This window comes from Salmo salar, unplaced genomic scaffold (genome assembly GCF_905237065.1).
Source record: "Salmo salar unplaced genomic scaffold, Ssal_v3.1, whole genome shotgun sequence".
In the NCBI taxonomy this organism is placed as follows: Eukaryota; Metazoa; Chordata; class Actinopteri; order Salmoniformes; family Salmonidae; genus Salmo; species Salmo salar.
In genome coordinates, this window is record NW_025548258.1 from 1 (window position 1) to 13,140 (window position 13,140).

The window sequence follows — 13,140 nt, forward strand, 5'->3', positions numbered from 1 at the left end:
GCCAGTCTACTAGCCCGGCTGTCAGTGCCAGTCTACAAGCCCGGCTGTCAGTGCCAGTCTACTAGCCCGGCTGGCCAGCGCAAGTCTACTAGCCGGCTGGCCAGCGCCAGTCTACTAGCCCGGCTGTCAGTGCCATTCTACTAGCCGGCTGGCCAGCACCAGTCTACTAGCCCGGCTGTCAGTGCCAGTCTACAAGCCCGGCTGTCAGTGCCAGTCTACTAGCCCGGCTGGCCAGCGCAAGTCTACTAGCCGGCTGGCCAGCGCCAGTCTACTAGCCCGGCTGTCAGTGCCATTCTACTAGCCGGCTGGCCAGCACCAGTCTACTAGCCCGGCTGGCCAGCGCCAGTCTACTAGCCGGCTGGCCAGCACCAGTCTACTAGCCGGCTGGCCAGCGCCAGTATACTAGCCCGGCTGTCAGTGCCAGTCTACTAGCCCGGCTGGCCAGCGCCAGTCTACTAGCCGGCTGGCCAGCGCCAGTCTACTAGCCGGCTGGCCAGCGCCAGTCTACTAGCCGGCTGGCCAGCACCAGTCTACTAGCCCGTCACTGACAACCATCTCATACATCCAACCTGCCTTCTCCTCTACTGTCACTTTCTCCTGGTCCAGGCCAGTCAGGTGTTGAAGGAGGAAGATCACTGCCAGTCTATAGTCCAGTTGCTCCTGGGGTTGAAAAGACAGTGAAAGAAGCAGCATTTTCATGGACATGTCTATTGTCAGTACAGAGGAAGCAGACAGCATTAGGGAGCTAACTTGTTAGTTTAGTGATGTGTTGTGGGTGTAGGTGCAGTGCAGCTACCTGGACTGGGTTTCTCTGCAGATTCAGCTCCCGGAGCAGGCACAGGTCATGGATGTGTGTGGCCTCCTTGATTTCACTGATCTGAGAACAATATATCATACACAAAAAGATCAGATGCTTGGATTAAGAATACATCCTTTAAAAACTATCATACACAAAACTACATTTAATACCACAGCCAATCTATCAGTTGATGCAGTGGAATAGCTTTATCACTCAGCTCCTGGTATACAGTCACTAGGTGGTTTAGTGATGATACTGGTCATTGGTACCATGCAGACAGTGGCAGAGACAAGAGCAGGACATTAAGGAATGGACTGTGTCTCACCAGGTTACTCTCCAGGTTGACAAGAGAGCAGGACATTAAGGAATGGACAGTGTCTCACCAGGTTACTCTCCAGGTTGAGAAGAGAGCAGGACATTAAGGAATGGACTGTGTCTCACCAGGTTACTCTCCAGGTTGACAAGAGAGCAGGACATTAAGGGAATGGACTGTGTCTCACCAGGTTACCTCCAGGTTGAGAAGAGAGCAGGACATTAAGGAATGGACTGTGTCTCACCAGGTTACTCTCAGGTTGACAAGAGAGCAGGACATTAAGGAATGGACTGTGTCTCACCAGGTTACTCTCCAGGTTGAGAAGAGAGCAGGACATTAAGGAATGGACTGTGTCTCACCAGGTTACTCTCCAGGTTGACAAGAGAGCAGGACATTAAGGGAATGGACTGTGTCTCACCAGGTTACTCTCCAGGTTGAGAAAGAGAGCAGGACATTAAGGAATGGACTGTGTCTCACCAGGTTACTCTCCAGGTTGACAAGAGAGCAGGACATTAAGGAATGGACTGTGTCTCACCAGGTTACTCTCCAGGTTGACAAGAGAGCAGGACATTAAGGAATGGACTGTGTCTCACCAGGTTACTCTCCAGGTTGAGAACAGAGCAGGACATTAAGGAATGGACTGTGTCTCACCAGGTTACTCTCCAGGTTGAGAAGAGAGCAGGACATTAAGGAATGGACTGTGTCTCACCAGGTTACTCTCCAGGTTGAGAAGAGAGCAGGACATTAAGGAATGGACTGTGTCTCACCAGGTTACTCTCCAGGTTGACAAGAGAGCAGGACATTAAGGAATGGACTGTGTCTCACCAGGTTACTCTCCAGGTTGAGAAGAGAGCAGGACATTAAGGAATGGACTGTGTCTCACCAGGTTACTCTCCAGGTTGACAAGAGAGCAGGACATTAAGGAATGGACTGTGTCTCACCAGGTTACTCTCCCAGGTTGAGAAGAGAGCAGGACATTAAGGAATGGACTGTGTCTCACCAGGTTACTCTCCAGGTTGAGAAGAGAGCAGGACATTAAGGAATGGACTGTGTCTCACCAGGTTACTCTCCAGGTTGAGAAGAGAGCAGGACATTAAGGAATGGACTGTGTCTCACCAGGTTACTCTCCAGGTTGACAAAGAGAGCAGGACAATAAGGAATGGACTGTGTCTCACCAGGTTACTCTCCAGGTTGACAAGAGAGCAGGACAATAAGGAATGGACTGTGTCTCACCAGGTTACTCTCCAGGTTGACAAGAGAGCAGGACATTAAGGAATGGACTGTGTCTCACCAGGTTACTCTCCAGGTTGACAAGAGAGCAGGACATTAAGGAATGGACTGTGTCTCACCAGGTTACTCTCCAGGTTGACAAGAGAGCAGGACATTAAGGGAATGGACTGTGTCTCACCAGGTTACTCTCCAGGTTGAGAAGAGAGCAGGACATTAAGGAATGGACTGTGTCTCACCAGGTTACTCTCCAGGTTGAGAAGAGAGCAGGACATTAAGGAATGGACTGTGTCTCACCAGGTTACTCTCCAGGTTGAGAAGAGAGCAGGACATTAAGGAATGGACTGTGTCTCACCAGGTTACTCTCAGGTTGAGAAGAGAGCAGGACATTAAGGAATGGACTGTGTCTCACCAGGTTACTCTCCAGGTTGACAAGAGAGCAGGACATTAAGGAATGGACTGTGTCTCACCAGGTTACTCTCCAGGTTGACAAGAGAGCAGGACATTAAGGAATGGACTGTGTCTCACCAGGTTACTCTCCAGGTTGACAAGAGAGCAGGACATTAAGGAATGGACTGTGTCTCACCAGGTTACTCTCCAGGTTGAGAAGAGAGCAGGACATTAAGGGAATGGACTGTGTCTCACCAGGTTACTCTCCAGGTTGACAAGAGAGCAGGACATTAAGGAATGGACTGTGTCTCACCAGGTTACTCTCCAGGTTGAGAAGAGAGCAGGACATTAAGGAATGGACTGTGTCTCACCAGGTTACTCTCCAGGTTGACAAGAGAGCAGGACATTAAGGAATGGACTGTGTCTCACCAGGTTACTCTCCAGGTTGACAAGAGAGCAGGACATTAAGGAATGGACTGTGTCTCACCAGGTTACTCTCCAGGTTGAGAAGAGAGCAGGACATTAAGGAATGGACTGTGTCTCACCAGGTTACTCTCCAGGTTGAGAAGAGAGCAGGACATTAAGGAATGGACTGTGTCTCACCAGGTTACTCTCCAGGTTGACAAGAGAGCAGGACATTAAGGAATGGACTGTGTCTCACCAGGTTACTCTCCAGGTTGAGGAAGAGAGCAGGACATTAAGGAATGGACTGTGTCTCACCAGGTTACTCTCCAGGTTGAGAAGAGAGCAGGACATTAAGGAATGGACTGTGTCTCACCAGGTTACTCTCCAGGTTGACAAGAGAGCAGGACATTAAGGAATGGACTGTGTCTCACCAGGTTACTCTCCAGGTTGAGAAGAGAGCAGGACATTAAGGAATGGACTGTGTCTCACCAGGTTACTCTCCAGGTTGAGAAGAGAGCAGGACATTAAGGAATGGACTGTGTCTCACCAGGTTACTCTCCAGGTTGACAAGAGAGCAGGACATTAAGGAATGGACTGTGTCTCACCAGGTTACTCTCCAGGTTGATGGAGCCCAGCAGATGGAGATTCTGCAGGCCTGACAGACTGGTGATCCGGTTCAGAGACAGATCCAGGACCTGCAGGGTTCTCAGAGTCTCCACATTCTCTATCTTCTCAATCTGATTCCCCCTCTGGATAGAGAGGACATGATACATGACAAACACTGGGAATATGAATACCGTGTGGACAAATACACACACACATTTGAATGAACTCATACAAGCTCACACGCATGCACACACAACTCTCCCTCCTCCTACACACACACATACACATGCCCATGTCACGCGCACACACACACACACACACACACACACACACACACACACACACACACACACACACACACACACACACACACACACACACACACACACACACACACACACACACACACACACACACACACACACACACACACACACACACACACACACACACACACACACACACACACACACACACACACCCCACCCTCACTATCAAAGTTAACATTGAGTGTTCCCTTCCCCATCTGTAAGGAGTTTAAAACTTCTCCCTGAGACGTGTGTATGATTGACAGGCCAGCTCCAATGGTCTGGGCTGACAGGGGAGGAGTGACAGGTGAACAGCTGGCCAGACACTGGTGTGGGCATGCCAAAAGCACTACAGACCATCCCTCCTCTCCTCTAGAACCCACCATCCCTCCTGCTCTGTAACTCACCCATCCCCACCTTCCCCCGCGTGGGCTGTCATTCAGGATCCAGCCCCGCAGGTCCCCATGCCTGCCCTCCTCCGCTAGCCTACCTGGCAGAGGGCTGCCGACAGCGGGGGACGGTGACCGCGTGGAGCCCTGGAAGCTCCCGAGGCCAGGGGTGTGATGGGCTGAGAGAGGAGGCTGGCTGACAGGTAGCACGCTGTTAGGGAGCGGGGCTGGGCAGGAGAGGGCCGAGAGGGGAGGGGAGATGGAGACAGCGGCTGGGATGCTATGGAGGGGTGAGGGAATAACAGAGGGGGGGTTGAACAGGGTCCAGGCCTGCTCACACCGCCGGCAGCTGGTCCCAGAGGGGAGGGTGGAAGCGGACAGGGGACACGGCTGCATCTTGCTGACGATGAGGAATCACTTTGATAAAGGACACCAGCATCCGTCAGAGAGGGAGAGGCAAGGGTCTGGAGGCCCGCTGGCACAGCCATATGGCGGCTCTCACACTGGAGCCCATGTCTGTGTGTCTTTGAAAAGCTGAAGCTCAATTATGTCTGTGGTTTAAATATGAGACGGGGGAGAGTTAAAAATACACCACCTGCTGTCATCATGTTTGAAGAGAAAGAAGTGCTCAAATATTGTGTGTAGCATAACTGGCACCATACTGGGGGATAACCTTTTAGAAAAGCCATGACATAATGGAAGAATGTAGACACCAGGTCGGGACATCAAGGTGAAAACAGAAAACAACTGATTCACAGGAAAACAGTTGTGTCCTGGTCTGTAGGACATATTCAATCAAGCACAAGACCAACCACTAACCACAGTACTGATGTGCTTGGAGAGCTGCGTCTATACAACCGGATGGGCATATTCATTAATGAGCATAACGCATGGTAAAATATTATCTCTAAGAATCAAATGATTCAACAAACACACACGCAATGTAATTATTCATGTAAAGTAACATCTCCATATATAACACACATGAAAAGTGTTAGAAATTGAATAATTCAAGAGGCAGGAGGAGGAGTTAGGACCTACCAGACAGAGGTCTTTGATTGGCAGCTTGTCCAGGCCACTGATACAGGAGATCTTGTTGTGTGCCAGGCTGAGGTGTGTGAGGCTGGCACAATGCAGCAGACCACCGATCTCACTGAAACAGTTGTCTTGTCCGGGCACACGTTAAGAATGGTATACAATGAGGAAGTGGTCTAGATAAGAACTTGACGTGTGTGTGTGTGTGTGTGTGTGTGTGTGTGTGTGTGTGTGTGTGTGTAAATACTTTTTAAAGGATACAGTCCAGATTCAGTTTACTCAAAGACGAATAGGCAGACAAATGTGTCATCACTGACATCTGGTTATGGGAAAAGTTAACCTCCTGCAGAATACAACAAACATGAATAATGAATCAAGTGGACCAATCTTTAAATGCTTTTTGCAATGAAGAAATATGAAAATAAACAACCAAATGCATGTATAGTATGATCAATTCTACTAGTACTGTATAACTCACTGATAAACAATAAGAAGAAGTCAACCCTGGTAAGTTCCTTGTCATTCCAGGGTAGGTAATACTTAGTAAGCATATGGTATGACACTACAGTATAAATGGTCTATGATGATTGGAACCCATCTTCTGGGACTATAGGCTTCAAGAAACCCCAAGCCACAAATCAACCGTTGTCTTATCCTGTCTGCTGAAGGTCCCACCTTGAGGTTCTTGGGTGGCTGGAATCCAAAGAAGTCGGTGAGTTGGTTGTGGGAGGCATCCAGGATGATGAGATACGGCATGTGGCTTACACAGGATAAATCTACCAGTCAACAAACATTAGGAGAGACGGTTGAGCAGAGTGGGAGAGATGGCAACACCTGACGCACAACTGTTATTATACAGACCAGAAGAAGTTACAAGGGCACCGATGAGAAATGAACCATTGCTTAATTAATTAGGCTAACCAAGCTACATTTTCTATATCACTAATTAGAATCATAACAATGCATTTGTTAATATGAGACACACACACCTTTTATTTTGTTGTAAGGAAGTTCTAGCTTTTGAAGGTGGACATAATTGCATAGGATGGAAACATTATTCAGATTTCGACCCTGGATGGAGACATATTCCGAAATTGAATTCCACATGACATAGAAAACAAAACAAGGAAAGAAATGCAACACAAATGGAAAGTAAACAGCTTTGTTAGATACTCTTCTGCGTATAGTCTGATGGTAAACAGTTACTCTTGTAAAGCATATTATCAGCGATTTATGGGGTTACACTATCAACCTGAAGTGTGTGTGTTGTGTGTGTTCTTACAGGCACAGAGAGGAACTGGTAGACCTGCTCTAGTCCAGTGGCAGAGTGTCCCAGGTTGGATAAACAGCTGGATACTTCCTCTTCAGTCAACACACCATCGTTCTTCTGTATGAGACATAGCTACATGACATTTTTTTGCAGTACACAATAGAACAAGTCATGCATTGACAATGCATTGTTTTTATGCACCAAACTTCTGTTGTTATTATGAAACTGAGTGGCAAGAGAGAGAAAGAGAGAAGTTGCTTGCATCCTCAAAGTAATTAACAGAAACTGCGTGTGTTATTCTCCAAGCCTCATGGCCCATCTGACTAAAGCAGCTAGCATCTTTCTTAATTTAGCTGTTATCCCTAGCTTCCTCCCTTACCTCCATTGTCTTCTCCTCCTCGGAGGTTGAAAACGTGTCTGCACACGGCTGATGAACCGCAGCAGGAAATGGTTGCGCATCAGTGGTCTCCTGTGTCACTGACTCATGAGGATAGCAAGTGGGTGACACAGAGGAATACTGGGGCGTTGTTTGCTTCCCGATATTTTGGAAAGTGTAAAATGTTGATGTATAAGATATTTTGGATTAAATTGTTCTGCACGAGAATACGTTGGGGATATTTTTACTTACTAATTAGCCTAGGTAGGTGGCTATTTTGAAAGTTGGCTCAGCTGGAGCGGATAGCGTTCTCTCTGTTGCTTAGTAACGATGACGAAGTGTCAGTAGGTGAATTGAACTGTGGGATATGGCGTTTTTGATTCATTGACTTTCCAACAGTTCATAAACAGCTTTCAAACCATGGTTCCCAGGTTCTACCGTCTGGAAAAAGTAATATATTCATGCATTTTCATTTTAGTGTGCTGAGACAAATATTATCCATTCCATCATATAATAACTTTACACTAATCACCATGTTGAAACCTCAATCATGCTCACCTAAATGCAGAAAAAGCTTGACATACTAGAGTTCAAGTAGTGTGCTTTGTGCATCAGACATCTTTCAACTGGTCTTGATCATTCTATAAAAAAGCCTTCTTCTGGCATCCCATCAGATCTGGCAGCTGAGCTCAATTCCTGACAGTGTATATTTTGGATACGTCTATCTAAAATGACATCATCGGACAAAGTCAGTTTGTGTCAATGTGAAAAGATGATGAATTATACGGTGCAACAGCGCATAGACAGACCATGTGGTTTGGGTAGTGTTTCCTTCTGTATGGCATTCATCAATTCCTCTTCATCAATGGAAGAAACTAGTCCCTTGACTACACAAGGTAGGAAACTGGCACTTTTCATTGTACAAAAACACACAAACTGCTTATATACACAGGGGAATTTTGACGTTTTATTTCAGCAAGATCAGTGTACACATTGGCAAATCATCTTTCTTTAATTCAGTGTAGAAGGATTGATATTCAAGGCTTTGGTCTGAAAGGGACTTTTAACAGACAATGGAGAAAGGATCAAATAAATCCTTAAATCATACCGTGACTCATTAGCCTACATTATCATCAGATGTAGGTGAAAAAACGAACACACAGTAGATGTGCAAAAGGTCATGCCTTAGTAAACAAACAAATAAAGAAATGCATTTAAAAAACAGAAGTGAAATATATTTGTAGATCTTGATGTTTACAATAAAGTTGGCCCCATTACTTAAAATGTGTGTATAGGGGTCAGATATACCAGGTCATTTAAATCCAGATGGAGTGTTCCCTTGTTCACAGAATCAGCAGAAACAACCTCCTCACTTGTGCAGAGTACTGCAAGCCATAGAGACCTCCATAGTGTGTGTGTAATATAGTATGTGTTTATTGTGTGTGTGTACGTGTGTGTGTGTGTGTCTTGAGTGTGCTGAGTAAAACTGTTCCTATGGCACTAGGCAATCCCTCCGGCAACCACAAGGCTCATATTGATCCCAGCCTACATGTCATTATGATGGATGGTTCCGCTGGGTTCTGGTGAGCAGCACTGCCACAACTCTCCCCTGTTCTCTTTCCTCCCTCCCCTGCTCTTGTTAAGTACTTTTCCTCTGAGTTAATTAACTAAATATACTGAGGGGATGGAGGGAAGGAATGATTTGTAACTCCTTGCAAGTGTATTCACTTTAGAATAGTTTTAGCAGAAGTTTTAGCAGTTCTAGTGGTAGGAAGGGGAGTAGTGATTTGCAATTACATCCCTATTAAGTTCAAGACCTTGAGTGTTGGACTATATACACACTCCAATTGTACTGGATACATTGGCCCCCCATCCCCTAGCACACATGCACACCTCAACGCTGCAGCACAGTTAATGCATTTTTTCAGGACAGTGGCAAATACTATAATCAGAATCGGCTATAGTTACATTATATCCAATCTACATTATTCTAAAAGTGAGAGAAAAATTGAGTGAACCACAGCTGAGGTGGGGGAACCAATTCCTTTCTTTGTCCTTGGGGAAGAAGAATGGCCACAAAATGGCCACAAGCAGGAGGAGAGAAGTGATAATCTAGACAGTCTAATCTGGCATCTGGTATTGCAGACAGTCAGCAGGCCCACGAGGGAGAGCTGGAGGTAGTGCTGTAATTGAGAGCAGCAGTTAGATGTAATAAGACAATGAGATGAGAAAGGCCCCAAAGCCAGACTCTCAGAAAATTCCCCCATTCTCCACAGGTGAGACTAGGGCTGACCACATATGGGATGATTGAAGGGAGCCATTTTTTAAGTTGGAGTGTGTGTGTGTGTGTGTGTGTGTGTGTGTGTGTGTGTGTGATTTCTTGAGGAACTGGCTGCATTCTTGCCAGTGAATAAGCAGATGAGTTACAACAACAGATGCATATTGGTAACTAAGTTCAAACCTAAAATCAGTAACTACTCAATGTACAGCCTACCAGCATTATCTCAACCCCCAAAACATATTACATGGTTATTACGGTCTGCCATAGGATCTAATGAAGACTCAGGACTTTAACAAACCCAGTGTATCACCAGTCCCTGTGGAGGTGCTGACCAGTCCCTCAGATGGTTAGCTGACACTGCTAGGTCAGCTCTAAAATACTAGCTTTAATCTAAACCCTTTTTCCAGACAGGAGGTTGAGAAACACTGGACACTAATGCAAACAGACCATTGCCAACAACAGCCTCCCAATGTCCCCCCTCTCAAACAGTAGTGATCTTCTTGTCCTTGGTGGCCTGCTTGAAGGCTGCCTGCTCGCAGATGATCTCCTTGAGGCGCTGCAGCCGGACGTTCTGCGTGCTCAGGTCTCCCACGCCCGTCTGGCTCCTCTGCAGCAGGCTGAGGGCGTGGATGTACTCCAGCTCTGTGTAGCGAACGCCCTGGTCCACCACCAGGTTGAGCAGCTCATCTGCAGCGTTGTACAGCATCTCATAGTACTGCCTAAACAGGGGAGGAGATGACTTCATTGTTCAATGCCCATGAGAATGTTCTGTGTTATCCCAATCCCTCTGAAAGCAGAGGTCAGAGAGGTCAGACCAAAGGGGAGGGGGGTGGAGAGGGAAGGAATCAACACTATGATGTTATTGATCTGGTACTACTGTACCATACTGCCTCACATAACACTATGATGTTATTGATCTGGTACTACTGTACCATACCGCCTCACATAACACTATGATGTTATTGATCTGGTACTACTGTACCATACTGCCTCACATAACCCTATGATGTTATTGATCTGGTACTACTGTACCATACTGCCTCACATAACACTATGATGTTATTGATCTGGTACTACTGTACCATACTGCCTCACATAACACTATGATGTTGTTGATCTGGTACTACTGTATCCATACTGCCTCACATAACCCTATGATGTTATTGATCTGGTACTACTGTACCATACTGCCTCACATAACACTATGATGTTATTGATCTGGTACTACTGTACCATACTGCCTCACATAACACTATGATGTTGTTGATCTGGTACTACTGTACCATACCGCCTCACATAACACTATGATGTTATTGATCTGGTACTACTGTACCATACTGCCTCACATAACACTATGATGTTATTGATCTGGTACTACTGTACCATACCGCCTCACATAACACTATGATGTTATTGATCTGGTACTACTGTACCATACTGCCCCACATAACACTATGATGTTATTGATCTGGTACTACTGTACCATACTGCCTCACATAACACTATGATGTTATTGATCTGGTACTACTGTACCATACTGCCTCACATAACACTATGATGTTGTTGATCTGGTACTACTGTACCATACTGCCTCCACATAACACTATGATGTTGTTGATCTGGTACTACTGTACCATACTGCCTCACATAACACTATGATGTTATTGATCTGGTACTACTGTACCATACTGCCTCACATAACACTATGATGTTATTGATCTGGTACTACTGTACCATACTGCCTCACATAACACTATGATGTTATTGATCTGGTACTACTGTACCATACTGCCTCACATAACACTATGATGTTATTGATCTGGTACTACTGTACCATACTGCCTCACATAACACTATGATGTTATTGATCTGGTACTACTGTACCATACTGCCTCACATAACACTATGATGTTATTGATCTGGTACTACTGTACCATACTGCCTCACATAACCCTATGATGTTATTGATCTGGTACTACTGTACCATACTGCCTCACATAACACTATGATGTTATTGATCTGGTACTACTGTACCATACTGCCTCACATAACACTATGATGTTATTGATCTGGTACTACTGTACCATACTGCCTCACATAACCCTATGATGTTGTTGATCTGGTACTACTGTACCATACTGCCTCACATAACACTATGATGTTATTGATCTGGTACTACTGTACCATACTGCCTCACATAACACTATGATGTTATTGATCTGGTACTACTGTACCATACTGCCTCACATAACACTATGATGTTGTTGATCTGGTACTACTGTACCATACTGCCCCCACATAACACTATGATGTTATTGATCTGGTACTACTGTACCATACTGCCTCACATAACCCTATGATGTTATTGATCTGGTACTACTGTACCATACTGCCTCACATAACACTATGATGTTATTGATCTGGTACTACCGTACCATACTGCCTCACATAACACTATGATGTTATTGATCTGGTACTACTGTACCATACTGCCTCACATAACACTATGATGTTATTGATCAGATACTACTGTACCATACTGCCTCACATAACACTATGATGTTGTTGATCTGGTACTACTGTACCATACTGCCTCACATAACACTATGATGTTATTGATCTGGTACTACTGTACCATACTGCCTCACATAACACTATGATGTTATTGATCTGGTACTACTGTACCATACTGCCTCACATAACACTATGATGTTATTGATCTGGTACTACTGTACCATACTGCCTCACATAACACTATGATGTTATTGATCTGGTACTACTGTACCATACTGCCTCACATAACACTATGATGTTATTGATCTGGTACTACTGTACCATACTGCCTCACATAACACTATGATGTTATTGATCTGGTACTACTGTACCATACTGCCTCACATAACACTATGATGTTATTGATCTGGTACTACTGTACCATACTGCCTCACATAACCCTATGATGTTATTGATCTGGTACTACTGTACCATACTGCCTCACATAACACTATGATGTTATTGATCTGGTACTACTGTACCATACTGCCTCACATAACACTATGATGTTGTTGATCTGGTACTACTGTACCATACTGCCTCACATAACACTATGATGTTATTGATCTGGTACTACTGTACCATACTGCCTCACATAACACTATGATGTTATTGATCTGGTACTACTGTACCATACTGCCTCACATAACACTATGATGTTGTTGATCTGGTACTACTGTACCATACTGCCTCACATAACCCTATGATGTTATTGATCTGGTACTACTGTACCATACTGCCTCACATAACACTATGATGTTATTGATCTGGTACTACTGTACCATACTGCCTCACATAACACTATGATGTTATTGATCTGGTACTACTGTACCATACTGCCTCACATAACACTATGATGTTATTGATCTGGTACTACTGTACCATACTTATTTCCCTCATTAAAATGCTAATCAGTTTATAACATTTTTGACATGCGTTTTTCTGGATTTTTGTTGTTGTTATTCTGTCTCTCACTGTTCAAATAAACCTACCATTAAAATTATAGACTGATCATTTCTTTGTCAGTGGGCAAACGTACAAAATCAGCAGGGGATCAAATACTTTTTCCCTCACTGTAAAACAGGGGAATTTTTACTAGGATTAAATGTCCCGGAATTGTGTAAAACTGAGTTAAATGTATTTGGCTAAGGTGTATGTAAACTTCTTCTGACTTCAACTGTATATTGA

At 44.9% G+C, this 13,140-nt stretch overlaps 1 protein-coding gene and 1 long non-coding RNA gene across 2 annotated transcripts; both read right to left on the reverse strand.

The window, feature by feature from the left end:
• Nucleotides 1-569: 569 nt before the first annotated feature.
• On the reverse strand, nt 570-5,811 carry LOC123732819 (leucine-rich repeat and guanylate kinase domain-containing protein-like; the record flags this gene model as incomplete). Its single annotated transcript, XM_045712115.1, has 5 exons — nt 5,734-5,811; nt 5,479-5,603; nt 3,740-3,883; nt 797-877; nt 570-660 (listed from the first exon to the last, which is right to left on the reverse strand). Coding segments are annotated over exons 1-5 (499 nt in total), but the record flags the coding sequence as incomplete, so codon positions are not given.
• A 354-nt stretch (nt 5,812-6,165) lies between these two features.
• On the reverse strand, nt 6,166-6,851 carry LOC123732820 (uncharacterized). The gene is made up of 3 exons (XR_006763422.1): nt 6,755-6,851; nt 6,462-6,543; nt 6,166-6,248 (listed from the first exon to the last, which is right to left on the reverse strand). It is a non-coding gene; the product is annotated as an uncharacterized lncRNA (long non-coding RNA).
• Nucleotides 6,852-13,140: the final 6,289 nt, after the last annotated feature.